This window comes from Alligator mississippiensis, chromosome 3, assembly GCF_030867095.1.
Source record: "Alligator mississippiensis isolate rAllMis1 chromosome 3, rAllMis1, whole genome shotgun sequence".
Lineage (NCBI taxonomy): Eukaryota > Metazoa > Chordata > Crocodylia > Alligatoridae > Alligator > Alligator mississippiensis.
Window position 1 is genome coordinate 117,100,561 of NC_081826.1, and position 23,380 is coordinate 117,123,940.

The window sequence follows — 23,380 nt, forward strand, 5'->3', positions numbered from 1 at the left end:
TTAGGGTGGCTGTAGCCCACTCAGTATCCCCCCCTCCCAGCACTGCTGCCCACCCTGCCCCCAGCTGCCCAGAGCGCAGCCCTGGCCCAGCCCCCACCACCAGGAACAGAAGAGTGCAGCCCCTGGCCCCAAGCCCACAGTGGGCAGCCCAGTACATGCCCCACATGCCTCCCTTGGGTGTGCACACAATAGCAGGGTACCCCCCGTCCCACACACTGGATGAGCTGCCCATGGTTCCCTCCTGTGCCCCACCCTACCCTGGCTGGGCAGTGCCTGCCCCTGCCCCACTCCCTACCTCACTATGGGGGCCCCAATCTGCCCCTTCCCTCCCACCCCATCCCCCCGCCACAGACTTGCTGGCTAGATGCTGCTCTCTAAGCTGTCTGGCTACATTCCTGGCCACATGCATGCTGAGACTGTGCACATGTGTGCAGCATTTATCAATGACATTATTGGCCACACCAGCCAAAAAAGTCAACTGCCGATAATGTTAATTTTCCTTTTATAAGCGCTAATCCAATATGGACCGATATATTGGTGCACTGCTACTTAAAACAACAGTAAAAAATTAAGATTACAAAAACCCACAGGGAAATTCTCTTTTGAAGTCAATAACAATATCTATCATATATTTAATAAATATTTGAGAGACAGGTGGTTAGCCATTTTAGTTTGAATTTAGGCAGGAGACAGGGCAGGGTGGCACCTTATAGATTAAGTCAGAAGTTGGAAGCCTATGGCCAGCCGAACCACTGAATCCAGCCTGCAGACATAGGTAGTCTTCAGCAGTACGCACTTTCCCCTTGCCACCACAGTGACCACACCACAGTCATTTATTCAGTCATTCAATGTGTATGTACTACAAGCTAGTCGCTTTCCTATGTAATGCATTGATAAGAGTGACTTTCAAAAGCTTTGGGTAAAGTCAAGCATTTCACTAAATGGGGCAGGACAAGGTGGGAGCTCCTTATATCAATATATTAATTAAATTTGCTACTGGATCCAGCTGCATGGGAAATCCAAGTGATTATTTCCATGGCTTGGTCTACCCCAGCACTGCCTTCAAAGTCATCTTGTTTATGCCCATTTCCACAAATTTTGCAATGTGAGAAACGGAGTAGTTCCCTACTCACAGTATATTTTCCTGGTGCTCAGCCTTGCAAAAGCACGGTATGTAAACAGATTTCTATAAGACAGCTAGTGGTAGACATAGTACATAGCATTGTGAAATATGCTAAAACAATCATTGGCTAAAGGATGAAAACCTAATTGTAAAGGCTTTTGATGAAAGCTGAATATTACAACTTTTAGCGTGGTACTGTTTTTATGTCATAAATTATTTCAGTGGTAGTGGTTTTTCAAAATTTACTGTATTATGTTTAATTTTATGTTTTGGGAACCATTTATATCTATGAGAGTTCTTTACTCTTACCTTTTAAAAAGTGTGGGCACAATTCCATATGTGCTGCAATATGTTTTTACTTAATGTTATGTTTATATCACTAAAAGGAGGACTAGGGAGGTTGCCATTAGTGAGTAGGCTTTGAAAGATGCAAAAGTTAAACCAAGGTTATGCCTAAAAAATTGCACCTGATATAAATGGTCCTCTGGGATAACTTTGGCTAAATTACAAGGCTTTAAATAGGCTTTGGAATATTGGTTAATGGAATTTCAATGGCCACAGAAAGATGTTTAACTCATATTGTTTCCCAGTGGTTTATAAACCTGACCTTTTGTGAAATATTTTCTGGGCAAAGATGGAGCTTTCTGTTGCCAGCAGTTTTTGTCGATTCAGCAAACTGACTTAAAATAAAACAGTTCTATGGAATTAGCTATCAATTCATTTCAGGTTAGAAAGATAATCTCTTGCTTGTATAAATACACAATTTCATTCTTCAGCACTGCACATCTTTACATATAGCCAAGTACATCGACATAAAAACATTTGACATGTAATTATTTTATGACTAATTTGTTTCATAGTAGCAGCTTTTGTTTGAGGTTTCAGAGATACTTTGATAGCTAGATACTATACAAACACCCTCTAGCTGTGTCATGCAGTCTTGAATAGATGCAGAGTTAGAGGTTAATATCCAATTTAGGCATAAACAAGATGACTTTGAAGGCAGTGCTGGGGTAGACCAAGCCATGGAAATAGTCACTTGGCACAGGCAGCCTCCTCCCACAAAATGCTGGCTCCCCAGTGGGAGCTAGTTGTCCTCATAGCCACTGCAGCCGTTCGGGGGGTGGAGGGAGAGGAAAGTGGGAGAGGGGGCGGCTGCCAGCACGAAGTGGAAGAGCCATGATGGCTGCCACCCCCACCCTTTCACAGCTGATTGACTGAAAGGACTGCCTGTCATGCAGCCCTATCCCTCTCCACCGATCAGCAGCGAGAGGTGGGGCTGCATGACAAACAGCCCTCAGTTAATCAGTGGCAACAGGTGGGGCCATATGACAAACAGCCCTTTCAACCAATCAGCAGTGAGGGGGAGGGCCACTGGGACCCCTCAGCCAGAAACACGGGGGTGCCCCACCAAAATAAATCCATGAAAATGGGCATGGCCATTGGCAGTGACCTTGGCTTTCTACCTCTGCACCTGGACTTGCTCTACAAGACCTGCCACTGCCACCACACCCCTTGATCCCCACAGTGATCCCTGTGGCAGCTCTCATGCTGCAGGCTGGATCTGGGCAGCAAGGAGCTCCGTAAGTCCCCATTCAGCCTGACGCCCCAGTTGAGTTTGACACCCCCATCTTAAAACATTAAAAGCTAAAGAAAAAAATTCCTCTACTTTATGAAACAACATAATATGTATTAGGGCTGCGCAAAGCTTCATCGCCTGTTTTGTTTTGATGCTGTTCGACTCATTTCAAGCTCAAAACAGCGAAATAGAAATGAAACAAAGTGATTTGAAACAGCCTCAAAATGAAACGAGGCCAGGTGAAAAGTTTTGAAAGATTCAAAACATTTTGAATTTCAAAACAGCCAGTCAGGTAAGGCAGTGAGAGGCCGGGGAGAGCCAGGGCTGCACTCCGAGTGGCTCCGCAGCCCCATGTGGCTATCCTCACCTCCTGCCACCAGGCAAAGCTCCGATCGGCTCTGCCAGCCCCATGGAGCTCAGCCCGGTGGCGGGAGGTGGGCAGAGCCGGGGCTGCGCTCTGCCTCCCACCACTGGGCTGAGTTCCATGGAGCTGCAAGCCCCAGGTGGCAGCACCAGCCTCTAGGCATCTGGCAGGCAGATAGGGGGCTTGCCCGCACCCACAGAAGGGCTGGGGGGCTCTGCCGGACTCCTCTGGGGGGAAGTTTCATCCAAATCAGGCAAGAAATGACAAATTTATAGGCTGTTTCATGCCTCCCCATTATAGCCTATGGGCAAAATTTTGAAACAGCGAAACTATTTCGACAAAACGAAATGGAACAGTGCTTTCGAATTAAATGAAACTTGAAGCGAAACACTGTTCTGTTGAAACGCTGAAACAGAAGTCAAAGCAGAACACTGCTGTTTTGCACAGCCCTAGTATGTATCTGTAAACTCCAACACACTTGAGTGTTGTTTGATTTCAATACAGAATCATAGAAAATTAGGTTTGGAAGACCTCAGGTCATCTAGTCCAACCCCCTGCTAATGCAGGACCATCCCCAACTATCATCCCAGTCACAGCTCTGTCCAGCTGGGTCTTAAAAATCTCCAAGGATGGAGATTCCACAATCTTTCTGGGAAGCCTATTCCAGTGCTTTACTACCCTCCTAGTGAGAAAATTCTTCCAAATATCTAACCTGAACTTTCCTTGCTGCAACTTGAGACCATTGCTCCTTGTTCTGTCATCTGCTACTACTGAGAACAGTCTAGCTCCATCCTCTTTGGAATCACCTCTCAGGTGGTTGAAGGCTGCTATTAAATCCCCTCTCAGTCTCTCTGTCTGCCAGTCTAAATAAACCCAGTTTCCCCAGCCTCTCCTCATAAGTCATGTGCCCCAGCCCCCTACCCATTTTTGCTGCCCTCTGCTGAACTCTCTCCAATTTATCCACGTGCCTTCTGTAGTGGGGGGCCCAAAACTGGACACAGTCCTCTTGATGTGGCCTCACAAGTGCTGAATATGAGGTGGGGGGAATTACTTCCCTTGCTTTGCTGGATATGCTTCTACTAATGCAACTCAATGTGCCGTTAGCCTTCTTTGCAACAAGGGCACACTGCTAACTCATATTCAGCTTATTATTCACTGTAACTCCCAGGTCCTTTCCTGCAGAGCTGCTGCTTAGCCAGTTAGTCCCTAGCTACTAGCTTTAAAATACTACTGTTTGTAGAGAACGTATACAAGCTTATTTTGTTTGTACAGAGCATGCATATGCTTTCTTCAAAGATCTGGTGAAAAGGAGAGAAGCACATAATCCAAAGTGTGATCAACCTAGAGGGGCTGTGGAATCTCCATATCTGGAAAACTTCAAGAGCAGGTTAGACACATACTTGTCTAGGATGGTTTAGTCAAAGATAGTAGTGCATTGAGCAATGGGCTGGAGCAGATCCCTCCTAGCCCTACTTTCCTATGATCCTAAATTGATGCTCTGTAAAACTAATTTGAAAATCAGTGCTAGTGCAATTTTTGGTTAAATTACATTATGTACAAAATTATAAAAGCTGTTAAGGTTATCATATTTGAAGGGGAAAAAAAGCTAGAACAGCTCTGATCTTAAAACATACTTAAGCAGTAGTACCTCACTTTATTCACATGAATAATCCTAGAATCATAGAAAATTAGGGCTGGAAGTAACCTCAGGAGGTAATCATGTTCAACTCCCTGCTCAAAGCTGGACCATCCCCAGCTCAATCATTCCAGCCAAGGCTTTGCCTAACTGACTTCTATTACTGTACTTAAAATTGAGCATTTGCAGGTCTAAGCTTATATTTGTTTTACTTTAAAAGTCTTCTCAGTAATATAAAAATCTCTCTCATTTCAAAGGAAAATGATTTCAGGGTTAAGAATGAAATGCCATGTAACATTTTTAAACATTAAATCAAAGTAGTGTGAACATTTTAATTGACCATTCAACACAGGCCAAAACTTTCAAAAAAGAAGACTGATTCTGTGGCTTATAAACTCATATTAGACACCAATTGGAGTACTTTTAAAAAGCCCATTTAAGGGTGTGTCTACACTGCAAACTGTAGTACACAATAGTACGGGGACACCTCATCTGGCATCAAATGAGCTAGATCAGGTACTAAAACAGGTGTGGATCTGGCCTGCCAATTGACTGGATCCAGCCCATGGCTACCCTTGTAGTGCTCCACATGGGTCTGAGCCCTGCCCACTCCTGCCTGAGGCAGCCCGTGCTGCACTCCCACCCATGTCCATCCATGGCCCTGGCCCCAGGCTGTGTGCACAGCTTCCCAGTGGGGCTGCTGTCACCAAGGTACTGCTCAACTGCCCCTGCCTCAAGCAGCATCTCCTGCCCCTGCTGTGCTGCTCTGGGCACCAGGTAGCATGGGGAAGTGGCAGCCACCATGGGGTCGCACAGGGCACACACCATGCCAGGTGAGAGGGAGGCGGGTGGGAGAGATGCTGCAGCCAAGTAGCTCCTGCCCCAGCATGCGGAGCTCCAGCAACCAACTACTTTCCACCCACTCTGTCTGCCCAGTGCAATAAGCAGCCACCTGTGGGTGGCCAAGTGGGTGAATGGCAGCTGAGAGCTGGAGCCCTGTGCACTGAGGCAGGAGCTGCCTGGCTGGTTGTGTGCTCAGTATGCATCCCTATGGCCACCATCACTTCCTGGCGCTCCCTGCTGCTCAGAGAAGCACAGCAGGGACAGAAGTAGGAGCTGTTAGAAGTGTGGGGAGCCAAGCAGTACATGGGTGGCTGCAGCCACACCGACAGCAGCCCCACCAGGAAGATGTGCACAGTAACCAGGGCTGGGGCCATTGGCAGGAGCACAGTGCAGGCTGCCCAGGTCAGTAGTTAATGGGGGTCAGACCCACATGGAGTGCCATGGGGGCAGCCACAAGTTGGATGGTGGGAGGTACATGGGGGTGGGTGGAAGCAGACTGCACCTACACCACACCACCCAAGTGAGCTCTGCTGCACATGCCCCCTGCCCCTCCCTCAGCTGGTTCCTGGAACCTAGAGTGCAGGGAGACCCCCCAACATGCACATCCATCCCACTACACCCCACCCCACACAATGTACAAGAGTAAGAGTGTTTGGGGCGATTATGCAATTGCCTCTATTATCTACTACTCAAAAAACAATTCAAGTAGTAAATTATCAGGACAAAAATTATTTTTTGAAATAAAATTAATATATGTTTTAATAGACGTTTGATTTTTATTATGTGATTTGGTTTTTTTATCTATAATTTATTAAAATTATATCTTCTAAAGGATTTTGTTTGTGAGGCCCTCAATAGCTCACCAAAACTCGTTAAGCAGCCCGCCAGTCAAAATAATCGCCCACCCCTGTATTATAAGCCGTCTAGCCATAGCAAGCTGTATGAAGCTCGGTATCAGTTCTCTCATAATAAATTAGCCCACAGGGAACTTCACACCATCACAGCTAGGCTGTTTCTGAAAGCTTTGATTAAAGAGGAGTGTTTCTCAACCTTTTTAGGTGCAAGGCATTTCTCAGAAAACCTCAATAACTCTTATTTTTCCAAAGTCAAAACAAAAGAATAAAATCTAACACAATCTCTTTTTTATGCTACGAAGACATGAGACAGTTCACAACAGATCAGAATGTTTTTAACACTATGGATTCCTATTTGCTATCTCTCCATTTGTCTTGTGACTCGTGTTTGCACACCTGACATTGTTCATTGCTTAACACCCTACAGCACAATTAAAGGATCCCAAAGAACCCTAAGGTGCGCTTCAATACCTCGGCTGTGAATCACTTGCTTAAAGCTTGCTTGGGTATCTCTATGCTACACTGCAATCTCAGGGTAGACATACAAAAGCAGCATGAGACCCAAACTGCAAATTCTTCTGGGGAATAGAGCCTAATCTAAACACACTTCAGCTTTCAGCAGAAATTCAACAAATCAGAGAGTGGGGTTAATTGTAGCTTAGAATTGCTTATTAAATTTGAAGTTATTCTCTCTCTGAAATAAAGATATTATGAGACTGGGCTTCATTTTCTTCAGAGATGACTATTTTAATGAATTTAACAAGAAACATTAATTTAACATCTGAAATTCTATTAGCCATTAGGAAAGTAATTAGAGAGACAGGTAGACAATATTCACTTTAACAGTTTAAGTAAAAAACAATCTGTAAAAAAGCCTCAACCAACTATAACTTGTAATAATGATTTTGAGATGCTCTAATAGAATATGGTACAGATTATGACAAATTACAAAGAGACACTATCTTAGAAAAAAGAATCATTTTACTGGGATTTGGCTGAGGTATATTAGGATCTAAAACAGGGAGCAGGCAAATTCTGACTGGCAGACTCCATTTCCCAGAAGCCCCTGCCCATGTCACTGCAGCCATTTTTCATGGAGACCCCAGAAGCAACAGGGCCACAACAACGTGGGGCCAGGGTTTCCAGTGCACATCTAGGTGGGGAGCTGCTCCAGGGCCAGGATCTTGCAGTGGCGATAGTGTGGTCCAGAGCTGGGGCAGACCTGCGATCCACTGCCACATGCCCTGGGCAGGGGCACGCAGGCAGTAGATCGTAGCTCTGTCTTGCTCCAGACCACAGCGTCACTGCCGCAGTACCCTGGCCCCAGCCCCAGAGCAGCTCCCTACCCAATTGTGGGCCCTGCCAGTTCTGCTGGGGCCAGCCTCCACGGAAACCTAAGTGCCATGCTGTCATGGCCCCGCCACTCCTGGGGTCTCCATGGAAACCAGCTGCAGCGTGGGCAGGGGTTGCTGGGAAATGGAGTCCAGCCGCCAGCTGGATCCACCATTTTGCCCACCCCTAATCTAAACAGTGAAAACAGATTACTCCTTTATATTTTTACCTTGTTTCAATGATACAAGGAAAAGAGAACACACTCAAATTGATGTCAAACTTATTTAGAACAAGCTACTGGAAATGCACATAGCCACACCATGGCATTTACTGTGGAAGATGGATAAATGAGTAGCCCACTGCACAGACATACTGCCTTGGTCACAGCATGCTTGCTTCACATGGGCCAGTGTAGTCTGTTTCCTGCCACCTTTGAGCAAGCAGTCCAAACAGTCAGCAAGCACAGGGGCTAGCACAGATTGCACAGGAAGAAAAGGACTTCTGTTCTCTCAAAGAAAGGTCCTGTCCCTAAATATAGCTTATCTAAGCATTTCCAATTTATTTCAACATTAGAAGTTCTTCTCATCTTCAGTACATATGGTGCTGTGAATTCTCACAGGGCATTATAACTGGTTCCCACAACAACATTATAAAATGATGGGATATGGAGTTGTAGGCAGACATGTATTACAAACGGTACCAATTTCCTCTGCTAACATGATTTGATTCTATAGTTATCAAAAATTTACATACATGGCTTTGTTTTTGTTTTTCTACACTATCTTCTATATAAATAGTTCCAAAATATATGTACTCCCCACAACACAGCTGCATTAGCATTAGTAGCAGATCTTCTGAGGAGGAAACTGAAGATTCAGTGATCAGATAATTCAACAACTTTCACAAATGTGTGATTAATAGTTTAGTGTTCACTTCATTAGTTTGAGGAACAGTTTTTGAAAACTAGCTAAGAAAGCTCACTGTAATACAGTAACTTCTCAGAATGATATGAATGCTATTTAACTATTTCATGACTGCTGATAGTCGCATGAAAATTGAAGGTGAAGTCACTAATTTTATAACACAATACCTTTTTTTCATTTTCTTTAAAAAAAAAAAAAAAAAAGTAGGGATATAATGTCAGCCATTACAGATAGGGACAGAAATTACACCAGTAATTAAATAAACCAATATAAGCAATTGGAAACTGGTTCAAATCTGTAACACAACAGGTGAATCAATCAATCTTCAAAATGCCTGAGACTGAATTGATTCAATCTTCATGGGTTAGTCTAAGCTGCATAGATTGAACCAATAAGCAAGTGGACAGATGTTCGCTTTTGATTCCAGAAATGCAGCCACATGCTTACAGTGGCTCAGGCCAGAAGCTGGGGGCTGCTAGAGCACACCTCACTGCTCAGCTGTAGCAGACAGCTTGGGTCAAGGCTAGCTGGCCCACCCTGTGAGTGAGGAGTGTGTGGGGGAGATGCAAAGAAAGCATCCTGGGATGTTGGGATACCATGAGTTAACTCGAATCTGCAGGGGATCTGGAACAAAAGTTCAATAAACTGATTGACGCTAAATCAGTTAAGTCTGATACTACACCCATCCAGGTTTATGTTAAACCAGTTTGGGCCATTTTAAAAGTGGTTTACGTGCAATGAACTTCTGTTGCATTACAGATCTGAACTGGTTTCTAATCACTTATACCAATTTATGTGTAATTTCTCTCCTTAGCCTAGTTCTGTGCATATAAACTGCTTTCAAAATGGCCAAAACAGGTTTAGAATTAAACCTGACAGCGCCGCCACAATGCTGTCCAGGACCGCCTGGTGAGGGCCATCCCAGCTGCAGCGGGGGAGGTCTCCATGAACCGCACTGTCCCGGGCTGCGAGGGCCAGATGCGTCCCGACATTGTCATCACCAACGAGGAGGCCAAGAAGGTTGTGATTGTGGACGTTCGAGAACCGGCGCCAAGCCTTCACCAACGCCCAGGCTCGCAAGAAGGGAGAAGTACGCCCCGCTGGCCAACATCCTGAGGGGCCATGGCTATGACGTGATGGTCAACGCGCTCATCGTGGGAACGCTTGGAGCCTGGGACCCCAGCAACGAGAGCGTCCTGCGTGCCTGCCGCGTCTCCCGCCGCTACGCCAAGCTCATGTGCTGCCTCATGGTGTCCAACACCATCCGTTGGTCCCGTGACATCTACATGGAACACATCACGGGCCACCGCCAGTACACCGACCCCACCAGACGAACCGCTGCCGGACCGGACCCGGAGGGGACCGCCTGAACCCCACCTCTGCACCAGATGGACCTTCACTTCGAGAGGATTCTTCAACTACGAATGACCCTGCTTCACCCAAAGAGGACCCCCCGCAATGAGACTATATGGACTGAGACACTTTTTCTTCGAACCACTTCTTCCACCATTGTGGACCATTGTAACGGGTTTGTGTGCACCTATCTTCTTTTTCTCTCAGCGTCGCAAACCCCCTCCTTCCCCTTCCCCTCCTCCCCCTGGGCTTAGTTGGCTAACATTGTATCTCCTGTAACCTAGTTGTGCTCCCCTCCTCACCCCCATCCTTCTATTGTTAGTCCCTCGTTCGGGCACGATGTATTTCCCTACCGGCTTTGTCAGCTTTTTTGGATTCACAATCCTAAACATTTCCAAATAAAAATCAAATTTCACTGATTTAGATTAAATCAGTTTATTGAACTTCTGTCCCAGATCCCCTCCAGATTCAAGTTAACTCACAGTCCCCCCAGCATCCCAGGGTGCTTTGCATGCCCCCTAAAAACTCCCCCTCCTAGGGTGGGTGGACTAGCCTTGGCCCAAACTGTCTGCTCCAGCCCAGCAGGGAGGTGTACTTTAGTGCCCCCTGGCTTTTGGCCTGGGCCACCACAGGCATGTGGCTGCATTTCTAGAATCAAATGTGAATGTCTGTTCACTTGCTTATTAGTTCAATCTATGTAGTTTAAATTAATCTGCCAAGACTAACTTGGTGTGACAGAGCAGCTTTAGTGCTCTGTCACTTTAAGGGCTGGAGCAGGCACTCACCAGGTGGCTGATTGTGGCATCCATTTACAAACATAGGCCAGAAAGGCAGCAGTCTGGGTGAGCAGCCAAGGAAGCAACATCAGGCTGAGTTGCTCCCGGAACACCTGGAGGTAAGGGCAGGAGCTATGGAGAAGGCTTGGAGGCTCCTGGTCCTGGGCAAAACCTAAGACTGCATGCTGCCAGGATAGGAAGGCCTGGTGCGACTGCCGGTGATATGGCAGCCCCCACATAAATACCACAACTGAGATCCTCTCTGATGTAGGGTGGGTCAGGGTGCCTAAACCCTAGCCCCACCATTTGGTGGGTTGAGAGTTTCTAGTGGCAGTTCAGCCAGGTAAGTTTCTTGAAGCGCCTGAGCCTGTAGGGGTAGATAATCCTGCTGAGTTGGGCCAGGCATGTTTTAGGAAGCACCTCAGACTGTAAGGAGGGGAACCCCAAACCCTGTGAGGGAAAGGGCAGAGTTGTAAGACCAGCTAAGCTTATGAGGACACGGCTGAGTCCAAGGGGGCATTTGGCTCCAGGCCCCAAAGGGAGGGGCAGAGTGTTGGCCCAGGAAGGGGCACAGAGGCCTGGTGAGGGGCCAGGGCAGAGTTAGTCCAGAGTTAGGTGAATCAGACAGTCACCACTCAGGTGAGTCCAGGAATGGTAGGCATTTCTCAAGGGACTGATCCTGCAGGCATAGAAAGGGACCATCCCAGTACACATAAAGGGGGGCAAAAGAGCAAAGAAACCCTCTTGGTTGAGCAGGGAAATCTAGGAGAGCCTGGCAGGGAAAAGAGAGGCCTACAGGCTGTGGAGGCAAGGGGCAGCCACCAAGGAGGAGTATACCTGCTTGGCTCGAGCTTGCAGGGAAGCAGTGAGGAGAGCTAAAGTGGAAATGGATCTTGAGCTCGCAGCAAAAGTTAAGGATAACAAAAAGTCATTCTTTAAATACATAGGAAGCAAAAAGGAAATGCAGGGAAACATAGGGCCCTTTCAAGATGGACTAGGGCAATTGGTAACAGATAGGATGGCCAAAGCAGAACTCCTAAATGATTTCTTTGCATCTGTATTCCTGGACACAAATATAACTATGCATCCCAATGGGACTTTAGGCAAGTGCAAGATAGATACCAATCCACCAACTGTTAGCGCTGACCTAGTAAAGGGGCACCTGGAGGGGTTGGATGTATTTAAGTCAACAGGCCCTAACGATCTTCAACCCAGGGTACTTAGGGAATTAGCTGGAGTCATAGAGGATCCACTGGCGCAACTGTTTGAGCACTCATGGCACTCAGGACAGGTCCCGGAAGATTGGAAAAGGGCCATTGTGGTCCCTATTTTCAAGAAGGGGAGGAAGGAGGAACCAGGTAACTATAGGCTGGTTGGCCTCACCTCTATCCTTGGCAAGACCTTTGAGAAAATCATTAAGAATCACATTTGTGGGGGACCAGTGGTTAAAATAATGCTAAAGGGGCAACCAGCATGGGTTCATAGTAGACAGATTCTGCCCAGCTAACCTGGTTTCTTTTTATGACAGGTCACAAAATGCTTGACTGAAGGAATAGGGGTAGATGTTATTTACTTATATTTTAAAAGGCCTCTGACACAGTGTCACACCCAATTCTTATAAATAAACTAAACAGTTGCAATGTATATTATTACATAGTCCAGTGGGTAGAAATTTGACTTATGGGATGTACCCAGAATGGTGGTGGATGGGTCAGTTTCTTACCTGGAGAAATGTGGGCAGCGGAGTCCCCCAAAGCTTTGTCCTGAGACTGGTACTGTTCAGTATCTTTACTAGTAACTTGGATGAGGGAATAGAAAGCACCCTGTCCAAGTTTGCAGATGACACCAAACTATGAGGGGAGGTAAACAAACTAGAGAGCAGGGAGTGAATCCAGGTGGATTTTGACAGGCTGGGGAAGTAGGCAGAACAGAATAGAATGCAGTTTAACAAAGCTAAGTGCCATGTGTTGCAGCTAGGGAGGAAGAATCAACACTCCTATAGCCTGGGAAGTATCATATCAAAATCAACCACATCAAGCTGACACAAAAATCCAGATTCATAATTAATAATCTTAACCAATGACATGATGATGTAAAATTATCTTCATTACTTACATGCTCTCTCCTTTGATTTCTTATATGTACTTATTGAACCTTGCTTCAAATTAGTTCATAAAATTTCAATAGGGATAACTGAATGGTACTGTGATATGAATAATAATAAATACAGCTAAATTGGGTATATTTTACATTTTATTTAATTCAAACTGAAAGAAAGGATAAAAAAGTATAGTCTGAAAACATCAAACGTAGGTTCCTATTATTAAATATTGATGAAAGGCAAGCTAAGCGACAGTTGTTCTTGAATCGTATTAATGACTAGGTTCAAAGCAGATTATCCTGAATGGAAATTTCATATTTCCTTGTTACTTAAACCAATTACCTCCAAAAACTCACTTCTCTAACTGGAGTTAACTACTGTAACTAGAGAAAAACTACCTTCGCCCAGCAAAAATATGTTTTTAACAGTATTTGCATACAAGCTGGTACATGAGATTGTAAAATAATAGATGCATGCATATATACAACAGGGGCATAAATTAAATATCTTGGTTGATGCAATAAGCAGCACTGGACACTTCATGATTTATTACACTAGCTAATGGTAGAGCATTAAAAACAGCAGCTAAACATTAGTTGCTACAATATTCTATGAAGTTATATGCATTATGCAAGGTAGATATGCAGCTTATAGACTAATATAAAAAGAATATAAACTTTTATGAATTTAAGCTCACTTCATTAGCTGCTATGAAAGGTATAATATTATGCATTATGTCAGTTAACACATCCTCATTTTAAAATTGCAATCTATGTATCCAGAGAGATGTGAAATGTGATCTCTATTTAAAGGTTAGTATGTAATATGACAGGATTCCTGCCTCAAGTAACTTACAATTCAATTGGGGGGGCAGAGGGGGGAAGGAGGGGGAAAACGCACAGTATTTGAGAAACCTTATAGAGACATTTAACAAGAAAGTTTATAGAGAACTGGGTGAAAGAGACTGTTTAGCTCACAAGAGCACTATATTTAATACATATAGAAAAGGATTTGCTTGTTAACAACGTTTAACCTGAAAGAAAAATATCAAGCTCAGGCCTCAATTGAAGAAAGCATTCCTAGTTCTGTATAATGTGCTTAAGGCTAGGTACAGAAATTACACAAACTGGTATAAATGATCAGAAACCTGTCACAACCTGTAAGAGAACATAAGGTTACATGGGCAACTGCTGCCACCTTAGTCAGGGGGGCGGGGGCATGTGCCCCCCCCGCAGCGACCAGTCAGAGGTCAATCTTGACAACTGGGGAGTCCCTCTGCAGCGAATCTCGCTGACCGGGGGGGGGGGCGGGGGGCGACTGAGCAGTGAGCACACCTGGACAGGGGGTGCACTGGCACTCTCAGGGGATATGCATGAACCCCTGTGCACTCCCTATGTATCACCACTGAAAGTTTACCACCCGTAGATTGGTTTAAAAATGGTGGAACCTAGCTTAAGATAGACCTGTATGGATGTAGTATTAGATTTAATCAGTTTAGATGAAACCAGTCTATCAAACTTCTACTCCAGATTTCCCTCCCAACTCAAGTTACATTGCAGTTCCCTGGCATTCCAGGCGTCACTGCAGCTCCCACTAACCCCGCCTCACAGGGCAGGCAAGCCTCCATGTGTGCTAGTCTGCTCCAGCTGAGAATGGCTGGCCCCAGCTCCACCCCTGGGCTGTCACAGAGCTGAGGAAGCAAAGCCTCTGCTCCCCAGCCCCGTGTCCTGCCTGTGCCTGTCAGAAGAGCAAGGTGGGGGGGGAGAGGGGAAGAGTGGGGAAATGGAGCCCCCCCGACCCCTCCCCCACAGGCTAGGGTCTGCACAGATGGGGGCCCTCATGCAGAAGGGCCTTTTCCCCCCCCACTGCTGCTGCCCCTGCCTGGCTGGGTCAGGCTGCACAGCCCCACCCCCTGCAAGTTGCTGCCTCTGAGGAGGGTGGAATGGGGAAGGGGGGAAAACAGAGGCCCCCAGCCACAACTGCTGGGGGAGGTATGGAGAGGGCTTTCTCCCCTCTCCCACTGACTGGCCCAACTTCACTCTGCACTAGGCCAGTCAATGAAGGAGGGGACAAAGCCCCTGCTATATGTCCCCCCCAGCAGTTGTGGTTGGGTTTGGGGGGTGGCCAGGAGGCGCCTCTGCTGTCTCTTCCCCCTACCCCAGCCCCTCTCAGCTGGCAGGCAGTGGGGCTAGAGAATGAAACCATGCTGGGCTAGTCTGCAGGAGAGAGGAAAAAACCTGTCCCATGCCGCCTCCCCCCCCCCAGCATTTCTGGCTGGGTCGGAAGGGGCCAGGTGGGGGCCTCTACTTCCTTCCCTCCTTCCACCCTCCTGGCCGCCACTGGCAGCTGAGGGAGGAGGGGCTGGGGAGAGATTCTGTGCTGCCCCCCCCCACCCAGAACTAACAGCAGGGGGTTGGGGGAATGTGCCCAGTAGCCAATCAGACATGGTCTGCTGATCAGATGCCTTCAGCATATCCAACATGCTGGGAAGCATGTAGGAGTGCTCCCAGCCTCCTGTCCTCAGCCAATTCAGGCATCCCAGTCCCCATCCATCCCCATCCCCTGATGGGAGAATGTGTGTTCTGTTCATTCCTAATCTATTCTTCTCATTTTATAGAAACCTAGAACGGTTTGATTAATTCTGCCTCTGGATTTCTAAATATCTATACTTAGCTTAAGTGTTGTGGTTTAGTAATTCCTAAAGCATCCATTTATGATTTATAGCCAGACCCTAGAAACCTATGTCCATGTTTCAATTTTTATTCCATAGAAGTAAGGACTTTTATATTCTGGTCCAATTAAACACCAAGATATTCATAATTAAGTATGAATGATGTATTAAGCATAATCCATATTTTTTTGTGCTTATATACTGCAGGTGTCTGAAAAACCTTTTGACATCACAAGCTATATTTGATGCTGTATCTAGGTGCAGAAGTATGATTTGCAAATGTAAAGAGAAGCCCTTCAATCTGAATTACCTTGGTTTATTCTACAATAGTTAAACTACTTTATCATAGTAAGTAAATTTATCTCTGGAACAACAACAACGAATTTAGTCAGGTTACACCAAAAATTACATTGGCACAATATTTGTATATCAACTGCCATGTAGGAAGGGGAAAGTGAAATATGTACTCCAAGACAAACTCTAAGCATTAGTATTTTTACACAGACTGTAACACTTCCCAATCAAGCATATGAGTTTTGGAAAGACAGAAACCCTAGAAAATGGTGGCATATAAGAGATTCCAATTAAATGCTCACAAATCCAACAATATATAAAACAACACCATTACATTTTTTCCACTGAGGTTAAAACATACAAACCATTCACTCTCTCCTACAAAAGAAACTCTAGGTCTTAATTACTTTAGAATAAATCCTTAAACTTGGTCACTGATGGATGCATCTTAGAGGAACTAAAAAGAGCCAATTTGGCAGAAAAGCACTTCATTCTAAAACTACAGAATTTTAAGTATTGCAATGAAGCTTTAACAATTTTTTTTTTCTGTTGGCATACAGGAACCGGATTTTTATGTAAAATAATTTAATCACTATGTCAAAATACACAAAGGGAAGGATTGACAATCCACAAAATCTGTTTTAGTACGTAAGCAATTTCTACTCTCCAAGAAAAGGGTCTGAAAGAAAAAATGTTTCTGCTCTACTTCTTTTTAAAATAAAGGCAAAAAAAATTCTAAAGTAAAGATCCCCATCATCATTAATAAATCCTGACATGTATTATGCTTAATATATAATTTATACCCACTAAAAACCTGTATTTCTTTTGGAAGCTAATATTACCACAGAACAGGTGCATAACATACTAACACTAGAACAGAATTAGAGGGCCCCTCTAGATGTGCAGGTAAAGGGCGCAATAGAATCTAATGCACGATCCACACAATCATAAATTAGATCCCATTGTGCCTTATTGCCAGAGCGAGAGGCCTGATTCTGAGAACTCCCAGCATCGGGGATGTGTGAGACCCCCATGGCTGGAACATGGCAACTGCTGTGATCTCTCAGTCTGGGAGGGTGTGAAACCTCCAGGACTGGGAGATCACAGCTGCTGTAGCTCCGATGGGGTTATAACCCTTTGCATGCCCCCCTGCCCTAAGGCTAGTAGATTGTGGCAGCCATGATCTCCCAACCCTGGGAGCCGCAAGCACTGCTGAGGCTGGGAGATCACAGCTGCAACCCACAGGTGCTGGGACCCAGCTGGACTCCCAGCCTCAGGTGGACATGGTGCACCCCTGCAGCTGAGAGCCCCATTGCATGATGGGACTCCCAGCTGCTTGGGAGACCCTGCTACACATGCAAATTAAAGCTCAACAGAACCAGCTATAAAGTCAATATACATTTTTGAGGTCTAACTTGATAGCTGGTTGGATTTTTTTATGGCACGACAGCAACTTTGCACATGTAGCTGGTCTCAACATAACTACACAATTAACCAGTTAATTGCATGATACTTGTAATGTGTAGAGGGGGCCAAGAGGCACCAGCACATGCACTTTTGACATACTCAGAATACAAATAATTCAATAACCAACTGCCATCCATGTCCATTATCTATATGGAAATTCCTTATGAGAGTAAGGTACTTCAAAAGTGACTTGGGTACAGCAGAAAGTCCCTTACCTTGAAAAGACTGTTTGGCTCTGCCCACTAGCTCTTCAACTGGATAACTTGCTAGGTCTCCTCGGGCATGCTTCGTTTTACAATATGTACATGAATTTAGACATCTGTGGAGAAGTTTAAAATATATTCATTTTGTGCAAAAAGTCTCAATAAACAATTTTATCAGGACCCTTCCCCCAACAAAATGCAACTTTTATATTTAGAAACGAAGAGTACTACCACAGAACGTGGTAGATAGGGCTGTAGCCTTTGAATCAGAACTCCTAAAGCCTCAGAATGCTGAAAGTTGCAACGAGAACAGAGGTAGAAGACACGCAGACACTGATGGAGCTGGCTGTGGCAAAAGGGTGCTTCAGTGAGGTGGCTGCCTGCTGGCTAGACCTGCACTGGAGCACTCTCATGCCTCAGCCAGCTCCTCTGCAGCACGTTGAGCCAGGCTGGAGCAGCTCTGCGCTGGCAAGCTGAGCTTCAGGGCCCCTAACAGCATGTGTCACAGTCTTGGGTACAGGTTCAAATACAGCATCTGGGAGCAATAAATTCTGGCATGGTATGCAACAGAGTTTATTGTTGTTCATTAATAGCACATGTAGATGTACCTCCTGGTAATAACGAGAGAACATTTAGCAGAAAAACTTTAATATGAATATATTCAGGGTTCTGAGTTTAAAAAAAAGAAAAATACATGTGAATCTTAGGACTAAGCCACAAATTTTCAGGATTCTAGTTTTGAAACTAAAAACGAGTTCCATAAACTCAACTGCAAATCTGTCATCTCTTAAAATATTCAGATACTCATCTGAGCCCTAACAAAATTTAGGTAAGAATTTACTATGACAGATTCTTACCATAAAACTTCAATTCATTTTCTACACTCTAGCAATCTTGAAAAACACATTTGGGTTTCTTTCCCCTTTCCTGTGTCTCAACAATATTAAATATATCAAATACGGGGGACAGAACCATTAACTGGGAAGAGAGTTTCGCACAAGGGTTCGAGGACTTAAGAAAACCTCCCATAACTAACTGGAACAACTTGAATGATTTTAATTTATCTGACAGCATATGAAAGCTAGATTAGTTCCTTGCAGAAAGGATGGAAGGATCATAAAATGCTCACTGTTAAGCTTTTCTTGGATTAGTTGTTGGTTCTTGTCAGTGCCATGCACACAGTAAGCAGAATACAAACAGCAGCTTTTTTAAAGCTGACTTTTGACCTATGTCCTTTTTGTACATTTGAGTATCAAGATTTTAGAAAACAAAAACAAATGTTCATCTTGTTCTTGGTTATAAAAAGATTTTAAGTCATGTTTGTTATCACAAGCACAAAGCTATAGTTTCATCATAATGAAACATTTGAATGCCAGAAAAAAAAAAAAGCTTTAACTACAAGAGCCTAAATATAAACAGCATGTTGCACAATCAAGTAGTGACATGTAGTAAGGCCCACAACACTTTTGAAACATACCAATAAAGACATCAAACTACAATGTGCCCAGGTGGTAAATACAATCATGTGTTGCCATTCAATAGATTGCCTTGCAGCCTCAAGACTGGGCAACTGCTGCTCAGAAAATCCACCAAAGCTTTTTCATTACAAAAGTTCCCACAATAAAATGGTATCCCATGCCTGTACAGCAACAGGTAGGAGGAAAACTGAAGTCAACTGATAGCTCTAATGGGCATCCAGGCACGGAATGGGTTTCCCCACTTCACCATTTACTCCATTCTTATGAACATTTTATGCTGAAACAGTCTCTAGCAGCTTAAGCTTATTGCATCTTACTTTTTTCTTACCTATTCTAATCACTTCCTTTCACTATTGCAACTGCCAAGGAAAGAGACTTCCAGCAACTCTTTATTTCTATTGCTCGACTGCTGACCTCAAGATATGTATTGTTTCAATTAGGTATATCATTATTCCCGCTTATCAGAACCTGAAGAAAAGGACTAGGAAGATGTATTTTTTAAGACTATATCTTCAAAACCAAAAGAATATTAGTGTTATAAAGCTACATTAAAATAACAAGGTACAAGTCATTATAAACAAAAAATAGAAAGTTTGGTTTTGTATTTTTTAATAAAACATATCTTGTGTGTTTAGAATTTTTATTTTATGTTAGCTAATGCAAGATCTGACAGGTAAACTATGAATTAAAACCTAGATATCAAACCTGTTGCAAAGGGAGACAGATGGTTTGAGAGACGAAGAATATCTCATCTTGTGGGTTTTGTCTGTTATTGTATACCACTATGAGCCTTTATGGATTTGGTGGGATATAAGCCTAAATAATCACCAGCAAGCCATGGCTGGCTCAGGACAGCATAGAAGAATGGACAGAAAAAGAAAGGTGAGGCTAAGGAGGCAGGTTGGCATGTACCAGAGTGCCTCAAGACAAGCATATTTATTTAAACATTCTTTTTGTCAAAATACTACATCATTTACTTGAGTCCTCAGTTATAGATATTACCATCTACTAAGAACTGCAAATGACAGAGCACTTCTCTTTCTCAAGTTATTCTTGAAGAAAAGGATAATTTAAGAGTTTGAAAACAAACAGGTACATTTTAGGGATGTGAAAGGTTTAGCAATTAATTGTTTAACCAGTAAGTGCAGTGATAACAAGTTAGCTTACCAGTTATCCTTCAGTTCAGGGTAGGTACAGCCTGGCACGGAAGGTGGGGGTGAGGGGGGGGAAGAGGGGAAGGAAGGGAAGCTGTGCAGTGCCCCAGCAGAAATCAGAAAGCAGCAGGGTGACCAAGAGAGAGGAGGGAGGGGAGGGGAGGAGAGGGGCAAGGGGGACTAGTACCCATAGCCTAAGAAGAAAACAGGGCCTAATGGCCAAGGATCCAGGTTTTCCATTTACCACAGAAAAAAGGGGATTTTCCCCTTTAAAGGGGAAACTAGGCCTGTTCAAAGTGGCTAGTATTTAATTCGGATTCAGATCTGGCCAATTCAGGAGACAGTGATTCAATTCAGTGATTCGAATCACTATCCCGAATCGATTCGGCCTAATCTGATTCAAAGATCTGGCTGCTGCCGAATCAGCCAAATCTCTGACTCAAACAGGCTCCATCCTCCGCCCACTCTCCCAGCCCTGTCAGTGGCTGTCCTGCCTGTCCCCAGTGTCCCAGCTCTTTAAAAAAAAAAAGCCCCGCACTCACCGGCACCTGCCAGGCCGGGGGGGGGGGGGGCACCCCACTGCCCCTCACTGTGTGGTGGGGCTGTGCCATGAGCCCCCTTCCCCTGTCCACTCTCCCAGACCCAGCCCCATGACTCAAAAAAAGCCCCACACTCACCGGCTCCTGCCAGGCGATCCCTGCTGCCCCCCCAGTGCCCTGTGCTGCATGAGGGGCTCTGCCATGAGTCCCCAGAAGCCACAACGGCCGCTGCAGCCGCCGGTGAGTGCGGGGCTTTTTTTTTTTTTTTTTTTTTTTTTTTTTTTTTTTAAAGAGCCCAGAGCTGGGGCCAGGTGGGGCAGCCATGCAGGGGGCTAGGAGAGCGGGCAGGAGAGGGGGACTCATAGCAGAGCCTCATATGCAGCACAGGGCAGTGGGAATCATCCCACCCTGCCTGGCAGCAGCTGGTGAATGCAGGGCTTTTTATTTTATTTAAGAGCTGGGGCTGGGTGGGGCAGCCATTGACGGGACTGGGACAGCGGGCAGGGGATGCTCAGGGGGGCTGTGGAAGCGGGCAGGGGATGGGGCTGGCAGGGGTCCCACCATGGTTCCCTCCCCCCTCCTCCATCCCACCCCCCTACCCTCTACTTATAGGCATGGAGTCAGAGTCCAGCTCCCTGTGGCGGTGAGTGGGGATTGCCCGAATCTCAAAAGCTCTCCAAATCTTTTCTGAATCAATACAGAGAGCCTTGAATCAATTCAGACCTTTTTATTAGTCTTCCAATTTGATTCGGATTCAGAGATTTGGCTGCTGAATCTGGCCGAATCTCCTCCTAATCGAATCAGCACCTGAAGCTTCTCCCAACCCTAAAGGAAACCGCAGGAAACTTGTGGATTTCCCCTTACAGGCTGACAACTTTACAGCCTGCAAAGGGGCTGCTTGGGGCTAGGGAGAGCAGGGGGGAGGGCGACTGGAGGCAGGGAGCATCACACGCGTCTGCGCACGTGGCCGGCATACAGCAAGGCGTGTGGGAGTAGCCCCAGCAGCTGGATACAGGTAAGTGGGGGTTTGGAGGGCCAGGGCTTGGGGACTGTCCAGGGGTGAAAGGGTGTGTGTGCAACAAAGCAGTGGGGGTGACAGTGGCAGAGGGACCCACATTTTGGTGAATGAAGGGGGCAGGAGGAGCTCTGGTTTTCCATGATAAAAAAACCCAAAAGCACACACCAAAATATATAAGTATTTAGAATTTATTTTATTATAATGATTGAGGCACTGGTAGGCTTCCAAATTGCTTTAAAATTGTGAATATATCAATAAAACATTGTGTTCAACTGACGTGTGTGCATGTATGTACACACACACACACACACACACACACACACACACAGATATAATTGGAGAAAGTTTAACAAATGTTTTAAACAATCTTTATGTACCTTACACGTGTGTATGTCTGATTATGTAGATAGGATAGAACAAATAAAAGGCTTTTAAGTAAAATATGAACAATAAATTAGACCAAGCTATTAACTTACCTCAAATAAGTACCATATTGACTCATACCAATTATAAGACAATTCTCCAATAATTAGATTCTATTTATGGAAAAATTACAAATTTCTTATCATTTTCCAGGTATAGAACCTAATTATTGGAAGTCTACCTTGAATTGATCCCCTCCCACTGCTGCAGCAGGCAAAATAAATCTGTAGGATCAAGTAGCCCTTTGCTCTCTACTTCCCCCCCACAACTTTTTCCCCAGGCAAACCCTTTCCCCTTCCCCTTACTGTGAGACCCTGCTCTCCCTAAGCACATGGAAGTGAGGAGCAAGTTTGAAATTAAACCTTGAAATTAAACACAGCTGTAGCAATCTGCATAGTACCCATAGATTTTATTCATCCAGAATTGATGCATGTTACTTTTTTTTTTAAACTGCTGCAAGTTTTAACACAGGGAGTCCATTAACACACTTTGGCAATCTAGTGCAAACTTTGAAAAAATATATATCTATATCTTCCTTTGAAAAATATACAGATATATATATTTCATTTCAAGGGCAAAATCAGTTCCAGAGTCAACTGGGCAAAGTCCAATAGTCAAATTTCAAAATTCGACTAAGTAGAGCTACTGTCAAGTCTACATAGCTCTACCATCATGCAAGTATCTCCCTTCCTAGATCCATTGGTTTGGGGCTTCAGATACTCCCCAAATCCTATGTGCAAGCCCCAGGACCATAGATTTTGGGGTTCAGATGCCTCCAAAGGCTGAGACTGTTGCATCTCCCCTGCCAGGTAAACTATGCATAGTATTAGTCCAAAGCAAAAAGGCTCATGCTTTACCACATAGTTCACTGGGCTGGGGCCAACCAGAGTCAACAACACTTCAAGTCCTGGTGAGCCCTGACAATGTACACCCAGAATCCTTCTGTCATATAATTTCTTAGCCTAGACAATATGATTAGCATAGTCCTACTCTCCACCATGCTTCAACATCTCAGCACTGCTCAGTATGCATGTATATTCCAGATACCTCCCCTAAACAAAGGATCCACATGCTAATTAGCTTCCACTTGTAACCGAAACTAGGTGTTCTTGTCACTAATCCTGTTCCAAAAATGTATACATAGATGAGACACAGGACAACCTGGTCTGGCTTCACTTTCTGCAGGGCAAGACCACACAAACAATAAGCACCAGGCAGAGAGAAGTCGAAAGAGGGATGCTGGGTATGC

The 23,380-nt window shown here is 44.9% G+C and overlaps 1 protein-coding gene across 4 annotated transcripts in view; it reads right to left on the bottom strand.

The window, feature by feature from the left end:
- Positions 1-23,380, bottom strand: part of CDKAL1 (CDK5 regulatory subunit associated protein 1 like 1) — a 706,822-nt gene that overhangs the window by 383,641 nt on the left and 299,801 nt on the right. For all 4 annotated transcript variants that reach the window (XM_019490403.2, XM_019490404.2, XM_059724329.1 and 1 more), the window contains one exon: positions 17,532-17,635. In XM_019490403.2, the coding sequence (XP_019345948.1) occupies positions 17,532-17,635 (104 nt within the window). The remainder of the gene's footprint in view (positions 1-17,531; positions 17,636-23,380) is intronic.